Consider the following 14,657-nt stretch of genomic DNA (forward strand, 5'->3'; position numbering starts at 1 on the left):
ATATATATAAAGTACATATTTTGATATCTTAACCCAACCGCTCGAGGCAGACGGCCGCCCCACAGAGCCTGACCAGACATCATTTTACCGTTTACATGACTGGAATTTCTGCTTATTCTACATACTAGTGCCGTGGTCCCCCCAAATCCGATGGCTGCCGGTTTGATCCTCAGTCCTCAAGGAATATTTGAAGGACATTTTCATCAACCAGTCTCCAGTTTTTAAGATTACTCTAACTTGAAAACGGCCTAAATGTCACCTTTATGACACAAGAAGATCTGCCATTGTTTGGTCATATCACCTCGTACTTTGGTACGCTACATGACAAAAAAAATAAAAAAATTAAATGATAAAAAATAAATAAATGAAAATAAATTTAAAAAATGTAATAAAAAAACTTAAAACTATTTTTTGAAATTAAAAAATAAATTTAAATTATATTAGAAAAGCAGGAAGCGAACAAATCGATACGAGGTGCATTATTTAAAAAAGGCATTTTGGTTTGGTGGCTGCCAGATTGGGTCTCTCGCTTGAGGCAGCTGGGTTCAAAGGTCCAAAACAAAAAATAAAATTAAATTAAATAAAAAAAAAAAAACAAATAAAAACAAAAAAAAAATTAACCATATTATGGAAAGCAGGAAGTGAACAAATGTAACAGTTACTGATTGTAAAAGTACCAGATGGAGGGGTAGGATTTAATAAGCTTTGCTTCTTCCTACTCCTTTTGGACATGTGGAACTGGGAACTGATTATGGGATGCACTCAATTGGAATCTGATGCATGTTCAAATGAAATAAAACCATTACCATTACCATTACCATTACCATTACCATTACCATTACCATTACTTTTATGGACAGAATGCAGCCAAGGTGTTGGGGGGTTTTGGTTTGGTGGCTGCCAGATTGGGTCTCTTGCTTGAGGCAGCTGGGTTCAAAGGTCCAAAACAAAAAATAAAATTAAATTAAATTTATTTTTTTTAAATATATATATTTTTTAATTAAGAAAATTAAACAAAAATAAAAACAAAAACAAAAAAAACCTTACACTATATTAGGAAAGCAGGAAGTGAACAAATGTAACAGTTACTGATTGTAAAAGTACCAGATGGAGGGGTAGGATTTAATAAGCTTTGCTTCTTCCTACTCCTTTTGGACATGTGGAACTGGGAACTGATTATGGGATGCACTCAATTGGAATCTGATGCATGTTCAAATGAAATAAAACCATTACCATTACATTCCTGGTTGAGTAATACATGACAATAACTGCAAATAGCAAAGCAAGTGAATATTTGCAAAGTTTACCAGATCTACGCAAACATTCACAAGATGTATTTATGATGTGTGTATTTCATATGTTGTTAAACCAACCCTAACCCCGCACACATACAAATATGGCCTGTGTGTACAAGTACTCTCCAACTATATACAGTCCACATTTCTTAAATCATGTGGAGGCAAAACAAACTTTGTCAGTGTCCCGGCCAGCCGCAGCTGCGGTTTCCTGGCTGCTGATGTTAATTCCTTTCAGCCACAAAGGGCCGGGCGGCCATGATTAACGGTTCACTGCCAATTAACCGCCATACTCCCCCGAAGGCGACGGCGTGCTGTAACGCTATAATCCACAACCGGGGCCAAGCCGACACACTGAACCATCCCTCTCCTCGGGGATGAACGACTTAATGAATCAAACATGACTATTTCAAAAAATACAGTCTGGCAGTCTGGGATGTCTTTAAAGTAGTTACACTTGATTTACTGTGTAAGTATGGCTCGGAAAACGCCACGGTGTGTACAATTGGGGATATATTTTTGGTAGTCGAGTAATGAGTACCGTGCACCTTGCTGTGTGACATTTCTCTGCAGGGTGTTGTCGGATTATTTTTATTTGTTTGCTCAATAGGTTGCATTAAGAAATCATCTTATTTTAGGGGAAAATGTTGAATTTTTTTGTCGACTAGGCGTATTCAACTGCAAAGTAGCACAATTTATGAATATATTTTTGTAAAACCATGCGAGCGTGATGCTGTGACATTCTAATTGCAAAGTGCTGAGGGATTACTGTAATATTTTGGAAGTGTGAGGTGAACATGCTCCTCTTGAAACCCCAGGAGCTTCTTTACTCTCATCCACAAGAAGCCATCAAGACCGAAGAGCAGGATAATCTGTGACATTATTCTCCATCTCGGATGAGTCTCAGCCCTGATAAGAAACACTGAGATAAAACTCAGGGCTTTAAAAGTCAGTCACTTGACTCTACACCTATTTCAAACCAGGGACGTTCATCATTTCAAAGGAATAATGATCACAATCAACAGAGCTCAAAGTAATATTGGAGGGATTATAAAAAAAGGTACTAAATAAAGTAAGTGCTGTCCAAAGAACATTATTTGTTTATCTGAAAATGTTTATTCTCATGTCTTGTTTACATAATGTCTTCTAAACACTATTCCATGATAGCAACAAGGCTGCAAATAGTAATGAAACCAAAATGTTGTGTTGCTGCTGGATGTTCATAGAATCAGAGTCATGTCTTGTTTACATAATGTCTTCTAAACACTATTCCATGATAGCGACAAGGCTGCAAACAGTAATGAAAGCAAAATGTTGTGTTGCTGCTGGATGTTCATAGCATTCGAGTCATGTGTTCATAGCATCCGAGTCATGTCTTGTTTACATAATGTCTTCTAAACACTATTCTGTGATCGCAACAAGGCTGCAAATAGTAATGAAACCAAAATGTTGTGTTGCTGCTGGATGTTTATAGCATCCGAGTCATGTGTTCATAGCATCCGAGTCATGTCTTGTTTACATAATGTCTTCTAAACACTATTCCATGATAGCGACAAGGCTGCAAATAGTAATGAAACCAAAATGTTGTGTTGCTGCTGGATGTTCATAGCATCGGAGTCATGTGTTCATAGCATCCGAGTCATGTCTTGTTTACATAATGTCTTCCAAACACTATTCCATGATAGCGACAAGGCTGCAAATAGTAATGAAACCAAAATGTTGTGTTGCTGCTGGATGTTCACAGCATCCGAGTCATGGGTTCATAGTATCAGAGTCATGTCTTGTTTACATAATGTCTTCTAAACACTATTCCATGATAGCGACAAGGCTGCAAACAGTAATGAAACCAAAATGTTGTGTTGCTGCTGGATGTTCATAGCATCCGAGTCATGTCTTGTTTTACATAATGTCTTCTAAACACTATCCCATGATAGCGACAAGGCTGCAAATAGTAATGAAACCAAAATGTTGCGTTGCTGCTGGATGTTCATAGCATCCGAGTCATGTCTTGTTTTACATAATGTCTTCTAAACACTATCCCATGATAGCGACAAGGCTGCAAATAGTAATGAAACCAAAATGTTGTGTTGCTGCTGGATGTTCATAGCATCCGAGTCATGTCTTGTTTTACATAATGTCTTCTAAACACTATCCCATGATAGCGACAAGGCTGCAAATAGTAATGAAACCAAAATGTTGCGTTGCTGCTGGATGTTCATAGCATCCGAGACATGTCTTGTTTACATTGTGTCTTCTAAACACTATTAAATGATAGCGACAAGGCTGCAAATAGTAATGAAACCAAAATATTGTGTTGCTGCTGGATGTTCATAGCATCCAAGTCATGTTTTGTTTACATAGTGTCTTCCTAACACTATTCCGAGATAGCGACAAGGCTGCAAATAGTGATGAAACCAAAATGATGTGTTGCTGCTGGATGTTCATAGCATCCGAGTCATGTGTTCATAGCATCCGAGTCATGTCTTGTTTACATAATGTCTTCTAAACACTATTCTGTGATCGCGACAAGGCTGCAAATAGTAATGAAACCAAAATGTTGTGTTGCTGCTGGATGTTCATAGCATTCGAGTCATGTGTTCATAGCATCCGAGTCATGTCTTGTTTACATAATGTCTAAAGGTTGAGCTTCATGGTGGCAGCCGGCGCTCCCCGACCGAGCCCATTAAAAGGTGGATCAAAGGCCTTTTCCCTCCCACGCACCCCGTGTCCGCCACTGCAACCTCTCGTTCTAAACACCAGGAGATGTGCGGCAAGTGCTGCATTCTTCCTGCACCTTGTTTACATTCTTCCGAATTTTGTCTAACAAGTTTATATGAGCATGCAAAGACTCGACTCCTGCTAATCCACCCCGAGTGTAATAAAGCGTACACTTCTTACTGTAACAACCCTTCGAAATCGCCTTTGGTCTTTTCAGGGAGGCCAGCTGGCTAACTAAAGGCCCCAAAGACTTTCCTTTCTTTTTTTTTCCGAGTGGGTAATCCTTACTTTCTTCCAAAAAAGGGGCCTCATTTACAGTTTTCTTTCTCCACGCTTCATGGAGCTCTGCGCTATCGCTGTGCGCTTCACACTTCCTGCCCAGACACTGGCGCTCATTTCACTGGGATTAATCCCCTCTCACTTCCTTAAAGACTTCAATTACTGCCTCCTCTATTAGCGGCTCATCTCTGTTAATGCCTGGATCTGCCCAGCCGGGGCTTAAACGCCAGCGTGCACGCACATGCATGCACAATACTTGCACGCAGAGCGGGAACAGCCAAATAAATACAAATGTAGCACCCGGGGCTTCGAGCGGAGTGTTGCTGATGACAGGCTTTTGCTTGAATGAACGTACGCTTTGGCAGCCTCAGACGTGTGTGCACAAAGGGCGCAGGGCACGAGTTAAATCCCCGCCACTCTGTCCGTCTTCTCGCCGCTCTAATCTCCCCTCGCTCTGCCTTTTCTCGCCACTCCGTAAATGCCATCCATCGTCCTCGTTACCCTCCAGTTTGGTCTTTTTAAACTCTGTCTGACTCACATCCTGGATCTGGATGAAGCCGGCCACGTTTGAAGTTGCCCTAACTGGCGTTTGCAATTACGCTCTCCCCGGGACTCAGGATGCTGTTGTTTTAGCGTCGATGAATACAGAGACGAGACAGGCTCTCCAAGGTCAGATTGCAACCACTCCACCCCAATCTGTAAAAAGTGGGTCCTGTGTGTGGGCTTCAATTGGCACCATTACAGTCATCATACACTGTAGGTGAGTGGAAGGCAGGGAGGCATAGAAACCTTCTAACATCACTTCCTCTTAGAGGTGTTTTACTGTTCGTTGTATTCTCCTGAGTACTGAGTACTCTCCAAGTATTCTCCAAAGTTTTAGTTCATGAGGTTTGCGTATTTGGAAGTGAGCCCTGAAAAGTTTGGGATGGGTCCGAACGCTCGCTTTCAGGGAATGTTTTCTAACATTGGCTCTCTGTGACATCACAGAGTGCCGGGCTTCCATATATGGGCGCTGTAGGCCAGATGCGCCCTCTGCCCTCCCCCTGAGCTCTGCTGCTGTGTTTATTATCTTTCTGTGCGGGGTGAAAAATGAGCATAATCGGTCCCCTTTTAAGATCAAAAATGCCTAAATTTATTGCACAAATAAATGCAATAATTTTGATGCAAAATAATATATAAAATAATATAAGCAAATTGTAGACATTTTAGACAAAATTTGACAAAAATGTCTAAATTAACTAAAATACAAAGAAGTCATTAAGAAGATGCATTGAAATTGTTGACATTTACATTATATATTGACATATTATATCGTATTTTCCGGGCTATAAGTCCCACTTTTTTTCATAAAAATGAGCATAATGAGTCCCCTTTAAGATCAAAAATGCCCAAATTTATTGCACAAATAAATGCAATTTTTATGCAAAATAATAAATAAAATAATAATATAAGCAAATTGTAGACATTTTAGACAAAATTTGACAAAAAATGTCTCAATGAACTAAAATACAAAGAAGTCATTAAGAAGATGCATTGAAATTGTTGCCATTTACATTATATATTGACATATTATATCGTATTTTCTGGTTTATAAGTCACACTTTTTTTCATAAAAATGTGCATAATGAGTCTCCTTTAAGATAGAAAATGCCTAACTTTATTGCATAAATACATGCAATTTTGATGCAAAATAATATATAAAATAATATAAGCAAAGTGTAGACATTTTAGACAAAATTTCCATTTTGACAAAAATGTCTAAATGAACTAAAATACAAAGAAATCACTAAGAAGATGCATTGAAATTGTTGACATTTACATTGTATATTGACATATTATATTGTATTTTCCGGACTTTTTTCGCATTTTTTTCATAGCTTGGCAGTTCCTTTTCTTTTCATGTTTATTTTTTTTGTACCTGAATAACTTTTATTGTTATAACTTGCCTTCCAAGAGGACGTAATGTCTGTTTTGGTCAAGTAGCAAAACTCCAGTGCGGTTTATGTAGTATATCGGACTTCGCAATGAGTGTCTTGTCAGGACAAAAATCCGCAATTGGAGTCAATCAGGTGATAAATAAGGTTTGTATCTAAATGTTGAAGGACTTTTTGATGGTGAGCACCCAACAATGGCAAACAAATTGGCAGCCAGACAAGCGTTATGACAAAGAACAGCATGGGTGGGTGGGTGGGTGGGTGGTTGAGTCGGTGGGAGGAGGGAAGGTCCCCCCCATCACTCCTCTTTTGCACCGTGATCAAGTGTCCCTCAAGGTGCAGTGGCCTCTTTGAGTTATACGTCCCTCTAATAATCCATCTGGCTGGCGGTATACGGGGCCAGGCCCATAAAAAGCAGATTTATTCTCCTACTGGAAATGAGGACCTGACGACGGCGGGCAGAAAGCAGGGACGGCCGCCCCTGCTGTCACGGGGAAGAGCTGATGGACGGCCTGCTGGGTCCATACCCGTATGCACTCTAGCCTTCAGCCTTTGTAGAACACAACTCAGGACTCTTTCATTTAGCTCTTTTTTTGTCTGAACTTCGTGTTTGGTGAAGACGATTCACCTTTAATCCACCTTAAATCTGCTCACTAAATGTACTGCAAAAAAGGTCAGTAAGGATAATTCATAATGCCGCCTACAGAGAACATACTAACTCCTTATTTCTAAAATCACAAATACTTCAACTTGCTGATAATTGCTGATAATTATGCAAAAAAATGCATAAGGCTAAAAATAAGCAATTAGCTAAAAATGTCATCCAATACTTCTCTACAAGAGAGGAGAAATATGATCTCAGGGAAGAAGTACATTTGAAACACTTCTATGCTAGGACTACGTTAAAAAGCCATAGCATTTCAGTATGTGGAATCAAACTAAATAAAAAAATAAATAAAATAAAATAAAATAAAATAAAATACATTTAGGAAAGCAGGATGTGAACAAATGCAACAAACGAATGCAGCCAAGGCGTTGGGGGGTTTTGGTTTGGTGGCTGCCAGATTGGGTCTCTTGCTTGAGGCAGCTGGGTTCAAAGGTCCAAAACATAAAATAAAATAAAATTAAATTAAAAACATTTTTTTTTCAATTTAAAAAGATTAAAAAATCTAAATTAAAACAAATAAACTTATATTAGGAAAGCAGGAAGTGAACAAATGTAACAGTTACTGATTGTAAAAGCACCAGATGGAGGGGTAGGATTTAATAAGCTTTGCTTCTTCCTACTCCTTTTGGACATGTGGAACTGGGAACTGATTATGGGATGCACTCAATTGGAATCTGATGCATGTTGAAATTAAATAAAACCATTACCATTACCATTACCATTACCATTACCATATAATCCAAAAGTCTTTTTCAGTTCTACATTTGGTGCACGCGTGAGTCTATTGGTGGGCGGTTGGTGGGTATTTCCCCTGGGGGTGGCCACAATGGGGTTGTTTTTAAAACAGATTGCTCGTGGCCGTTCAGGTGGAATGAGACAATCTTTGGAGGAAAGACCAGAAGACCTCTTCCTATGAGTACTACTCCGACATCCTTGGCTTTTTTTGAACGGCTACAGCTGCTGGCTTGAAGTACCAACATCTGAAATGTGTGTTTGTCGCTGGGTGGATTAGCGAGTGTCTGCCGGGCAGACATCGAAGTGGGAAGGGATGGAGTGGAAGTTGAATGAACGGATGGTGCTCTCCACAGCAGACTGGAGCGTAGCGGGAAGAGCAGGGACGAGAGTGTCTGGGACCAGGTATCAGCAACACCACTAGACTGGATTATTTTACACACAAACCCACACACGGTGGGATAGTGTGCTTTGTGTGGAATGGATACCATCTCAGTTAAAATACCGTTGCTGTACACCAACAACTGGATTTGTGTGTAGGATCAACTAACCGCAATAAACGAGGGATTACCGCATCGCATTTTAAACACAAAGTGTGAAAAGTTGCAAATGTAGGCTAGGACCCTTTTAAAGCCTCATTAACCTGCCTAATTACTTCTCAATGCAGACTTATTTAACACCCTGCCCGCTACGCTTCTCCCTCCAACCTTTTCTTTCACTTTTCCTGCCAACCCCTCCCTCAGCCGAGGATCCTAACCTTGCTTTAGGGAGCTTTTATTGCTCTTCAAAGCATCAAGTCTTAAGCATATGAACTTCTGAAGAGGCTTGAGCTGGCCTTATATATTTTTATTCCACTTTGAATGCTAATGCCGCGATTGAGAATGAACCAACTAAGAGGTCAGGGGGTGCAATTAGAGGCGCAGTAGTCGTCCATCACGGTACAGTTTACATTCATGCCGTTCCATGCGGCTAAGTACTGGGCTCAAAGATAAGTATTTTAATGTGCATTGTTTCCAGGGCCATAAAAGAGGCATCACTGTCTTTTATCCTTAAACCGACCAGCAGGCTAACTCTATGTCCTGTTTATATATGTTTGTATTTGTACACCAAAGAGTGAGATATGTTATTAGATATGATACTCATTTACTTTGTCACCTATAACAAGAAGCTAAATGTTTTGAAAGCTTATCCTAGCATATATTGACCTTAGCATCTTTATATCAAAGTGAGCCCAGGCATCCTTGAGTTGTTTAAGTCTAGACGCGCCTGCGTCATGCTGCTTTTGGCACTGCTGCCAACTTCATTTAGAGACCTCGAGGGGTAAATCTTGTCCACTTTTTTCAATTGGGGGGACGCTGCAGGGCCTTGGTACCGAAGTGACTGATGTTCGATGGCGACGTTCCATTTAAAGCTGCAAGCAGCCTCTGCCATTTCCAGTCTTACTCGTTTTGAGTATGTGGTATATTTTATGAAAGATCATTAATTACTCACAAATTAAATGACATATTCAATTTCTAAGGCGGCACGGCGGTCGAGTGGTTAGCGCGCAGACCTCACAGCTAGAAGACTAGGGTTCAATTCCACACTCGGCCATCTCTGTGTGGAGTTTGCATGTTCTCCCCGTGCATGTGTTGGTTTTCTCCGGGTACTCCGTTTCCTCCCACATTCCTCCCACATTCCACACTCCAAATTGTCCATAGGTATGAATGTGAGTGTGAATGGTTGTTTGTCTATATGTGCCCTCTGATTGGCTGGCCACCAGTCCAGGGTGTACCCCGCCTCTCGCCCCAAGACAGCTGGGATAGGCCCTCGTGAGGATAAGTGGTAGAGAATGAATAAATGAATGATTCGGTTGAGCTGGTTTAATTATTCCTCTTGAGTGTTAAGTTGGTGCGTGATGAGTTTAGTGTTCTTTGTAAGAACATGAACACATTCCAAAAACATGCTAGGTTAATTGGCCACTCCAAATTGTCCATAGGTATGAATGTGAGTGTGAAAATGAATGAATGAACGAATTTAGAGTTGTTCCATGTTCCGTTGATCCACTCCACTCAACACCAGTCATCACTTTACGGACATGGAAGGGCCCACTCGGAAATGACACTGTCCCGTTCATCATTTCTTTTTGCATTTTGAGTCAAATATGATGGGTGGGGAGGAGTCCACAAATAAGGAAGAGGCCTCTTTGCTGTAAACAAGCGATTATATGCACTCAGCACGCCGAGTGGACCCGCACTGTCTGTCAGTCGCTACTTAGGGCTGTCACAGAAAGTGGATATAAGCAGCGTCTGCCATAAAGCATAAATCTCTGACAGCGAGCGAGAGAGGCGGGTTAAAAAGATGACTTGAGTATAAGCTGAAATTAAGCTGGCAATACCGGGCCTTTAAATATCTCCGGCTGCAGCCAGGACTTTGGGATGCGATGCCAGTGGAATGAAGAAGTAGCAAAAGGGAAAAGCAATGGATGCTAAGGGTTGCTGTGGATGTCTTCGTTTCAAGGAATGTCCCGTTATTTGAGGGACTATTTCATTTTTTCTTTTTCTGACTGAAGACAAAGACTTCTGTTTTTTTATTGCTATGTTTTAAATTATTTTGTATTTTATTATTGTCGACACGGATCTCTTCTACGTATGAGGTGTGTTATGAAACGTTGGTCATCACAGTTTCATTTCATTTCTGAAGCCACTTATTTTCCACTTATCTAATTATCTTCCGAAACATCATCAGAGATATGCCCGACTTTCATCGCCGGTGCTGGTAAAGCTCAATTGGAATTACAAGGAAGGAAAAAGCAGCCAAATGTCACTTGCTACTGCTGATGCTGGGAACACCTGGGGAAGTTGGATTGCAAGGTTTATAGTGAGCATAAATCATTCTTCATATTGGAAGACAGTAATCTAACTGTAGGGGCTGCACGGTGGTGAACGGTTAGCACACGGGCCTCACAGGGAGGATATCCGAGTTCGATTCCACCCTCAACCATCTCTGTGTGGAGTTTGCATGTTCTCCCCGTGCATGCGTGGGTTTTCTCCGGGTACTCCGGTTTCCTCCCACATTCCAAAAAAAAACATGCTAGGTTAATTAGCGACTCCAAATTGTCCATAAGTATGAATGTGAGTGTGAATGGTTGTTTGTCTATATGTGCCCTGTGATTGGCTGGGATAGGCTCCAGCACCCGGTAGAAAATGAATGAATGAATGAATCAAACTGTATCATAATATCATTGAACCTTTTATTTATTTGGGTTGGGGGTATTTGTACTCACCTCCTTGTTCGCAGAGCTGCTGGGCCAGAGCATCCTTGAAAAGGATCTGTCCTCGATGTGTTGCCGTGGCTCTAAAAGAATAGTTAACACATGACAGTGACTTAGGATAAAACGTACACAGGCGAGGGTTGCACACAGGCACACTGACTTATCATCAAGGTCATTTGATTGTTTTTGCATGGATAAGTTATGGATGAAGGTCGAAGCTAAACACCGCAGTGTTGCATGACAAGGAAAGCTGATTGTAGGATGAATGTGCATTATTTACCATACAGGCTCAGATACTGATGCACGACATTGCAGCCGCACAATAGAATAGTTGAATATTCCAAGACAGACTGGTTGACTTTTAAGAATGATCTATTATTATCCATTTCACTCATGTTGGCCAGACTTTTTTTATTTCAAAAAAACATTTTTTTACTTTATCCAAAACACAACAAACCAAACATAAATCAACACAATAAAAACACCGATGTACATATAAAAATACACATGTTCGAAAGGGAATGGGGAGAAGTCAAGACTTATCTAGCCCCGCCCCCCTAACTACCCAGATTCCAACCTCATCCCAACAAAACATATATTATTCCTTGTCTACCAGAATGAAAAGCCCACATCCAAGCACCCTCACCCAGCTTGAGGCACCCAAGAGCAACCAGTTGATTACCAGTCATCGTATCGTACGTTCTCATTGCGGCATCATTTTGTTCCGTCACATGAGAACCACTTGAGAAACTTTTTCAGAAATTTCAGAGATTTGCCACTAAATTTCTCCCATTTCATGGTCCCACGCTCCACGGATTCCGTATAGAATTTGGCGACACGTACACCTGACTTTCTATGACCTTCTATTTGTCTCCACTCATAAAGAATTAATACAGCAACTTTATTATTTAGTAATTGCTCTTACGCTGTAGTGGTGGGGAGGGGGGGTTGTGGGGGGGTATACTTAATTATAGTCATATTTCAGAATTGGTTGCAAACTAATTTGAGTTTGGTATCCATGAATAAAAGATGATGCCTTTCTAACAGCACTTGGCAATGTAGGAACGAGCCTCTTAAATATTTACTAAACGAGGGCTCAGCTCGGGTTCACTAAACACGGCTTGTAAAGTGCCAGAGGACGGCACAAAACTCGGGTCTGCAACGCTAAAAAGGATGGGTATGATAAATGCCTGACACGTGATGGATGAGGTTCATTGCTCTGAATTTGTCCGTTCACGTTCACAGCAACCAGCAGAGGGAGCAAGTCATTCAGGCCCGACTAGCAAAGATTGATTTAAGCTGCTCAACATAGTTCTATACTATAGAACAATGTCGAGTGCATTATTGCCCACTTTTAATGCAGTTCGGCGCAGGATCGGATATATCGACAGTCCGGTTATATCGATATTTTTTCCGACTCCCGACAATATCGATATAACGAGACTTTACTGTAATTCCAAACCAAGCTCCTATAAAGGGATACAGTATCGGAGTGTTAAAAACCCTCAGCATACATTCGCACAAGTAAACACATTTTACACAACATGAACACGAGACTAGTGCAAAGGAAATTGTGTACATGCATTTAGATTCCATGAGCATTTCAGAGAAGCAAAGAAGATAGAGGGGACATCTTGTGGAGTTTCCGAACACATCAGGAGGTTGCCTACAGCCACAGATGTGCATGCATTTCTTGTACAGAAAATGACCTTGACAGAGATAATGGCGTAGTGTTACACCGCTATGTAAAACGGAATTAATGTGGTTTTTATAGGAAGACTGATTGTTAGCCGTCGGTCCTAACAACCAGATTGTTACAGCGTGACTGCGGCATCTGCCCTGCTGTCACAGTCTAGCGGGCCTCCCTGCGTGTCCCTCATTACCCACACACTCACACAAAACATTTATTGAACATTGAAATGTTAATTGGAGTTTGGTTGGGGAGAAAAAAGCAATTAGGGGCCTAAATGTTTCCTGGTGGTCCTTAAACGAGGGATCATTCATCTTGTGCAAATAAGTGTCATCCTCTCCGCTCTCGTTAGACGAAAGGAGAATCTCAGAGACGACACGACAGACGTGATAGAAGCGAAGCGGATATACGGAATATACCGAAAAAGGGCATCGCCACAAAAAGGAAGTGGTTGAGGAAACCGATGACCTTGTCTTTCAAGGCTATACACGCCTGTCAAATGTAGATACCGAATATAAAAGCTGGGAATGAACGCACACACGTGTGCGCGCTTCAAGCCGAATACGAGTTTGAACATGTATGCAGATGGACAGCCTGTCACTCAAAGAGCTCCCAAAAGGCTCCAGAGTGGGTAATTACCAAGCATGTCGTCCATGTTAGATTACATGTTGCTGTCGGCCATAAGCATCCCCCATTAGCCGCTTTGACAGCTCCCTACACGCACACACACACACACACACACACACACACACACACACACACACAAACGCACCACACCAGCCATTAAGTGGGCCTCCTGACGGCCGACAGCTGATTTACCCTCAAGCGTGGCACGCGGTTAAACATGGCTACTGAACAAGAACATTCAATGAATAATGATCACGCGTGCATATCTGTTTGGGCCGTCGCATTAAAAGGAACAATTGGAACTCAAATAGACTTCCGATTGGGAAACGCAAACTTCAACATGGTATTCCCACCCATAAAATGACTATTTGAACCCAATCTCCTAAAAACAACCCACAAGAGTTGCTGGATTTATCTTTTATGTTTACATGCTCAAACTGTACAAATATTATATTTATAAGGAAACGATGAGCCAATTCAAGAAACAATACAAGCAGTTGATGTTTGCTAAATACAAGGATGAAGAGTCTTGAACCAGTCATGATGTGCTATATATATCACTATATTGACACTTACTATGGTACCCATTATGGCATTGGATGATCATATCACCGAGTACTTGGTACGAGGTGCATTATTAAAAAAAAAAAAAAAAGGAGTGGGAGGGTTTTGGTTTGGTGGCTGCCAGATCAGGTCTCTTGCTTGAGGCAGCTGGGTTCAGAGGTCCAAAACAAAAAATAAAATAAAAAAAATAAAATTAAAATTTTAATTTTTTTTTAAATGTAATTTTTTAAAAATTTTTAAAAAATGTAAAAAAAAACTAAAAAATTAAACAAAATTAAAAAATTTAAACTAATTATTATTTTTTTTTATTTAAAAAATTTATTGAAAAAAAGCCTTAAACTGTATTATGGAAAGCAGGAAGTGAACAAATGTAACAGTTACTGATTGTAAAAGTACCAGATGGACGGGTAGGATTTAATAAGCTTTGCTTCTTCCTACTCCTTTTGGACATGTGGAACTGGGAACTGATTATGGGATGCACTCAATTGGAATCTGATGCATGTTCAAATGAAATAAAACCATTGCCATTACCAATTATTATTTTATTAGTTTGCATAATAAAAGTAGGGCTGGTCTTTTTGACTTGCAGGCTAACTTTTATCAAATGTTTAGTGAGTACAAATTTCGAGTTTTTTTTTTTCCCTTTCAACTTTTCACACTGCAAAGACATTTTTTTTTTGCTCCAGACAGACCAGTTGGCTTATATTAAAAAATAATAATACACAATAATATTAATATACATTTGACTTGACTTGTGGATTGTTCTCATAGCTCATATATTAAGAGAATATTCATGAAATACTATACAGTACAGTTAGGGCTGTCAATCGATTAATAACTTTGAGATTAATCACAGTTTTTGTCAGTAGTTAACTCAGACTTAATCACATTTAATCGC

At 40.3% G+C, this 14,657-nt stretch overlaps 1 protein-coding gene across 4 annotated transcripts in view; it reads right to left on the reverse strand.

Moving 5' to 3' along the window:
• Nucleotides 1–14,657, reverse strand: part of reln (reelin) — a 102,231-nt gene that overhangs the window by 43,366 nt on the left and 44,208 nt on the right. For all 4 annotated transcript variants that reach the window (XM_078790238.1, XM_058075615.2, XM_078790204.1 and 1 more), the window contains exon 4: nucleotides 10,891–10,961. In XM_078790238.1, coding sequence (XP_078646364.1) covers nucleotides 10,891–10,961 — 71 coding nt within the window. The remainder of the gene's footprint in view (nucleotides 1–10,890; nucleotides 10,962–14,657) is intronic.

Source organism: Doryrhamphus excisus, linkage group LG1 (genome assembly GCF_037039965.1).
Source record: "Doryrhamphus excisus strain RoL-2023G ecotype Guam linkage group LG1, RoL_Dexc_Guam_v1.1, whole genome shotgun sequence".
Classification (NCBI taxonomy): Eukaryota; Metazoa; Chordata; class Actinopteri; order Syngnathiformes; family Syngnathidae; genus Doryrhamphus; species Doryrhamphus excisus.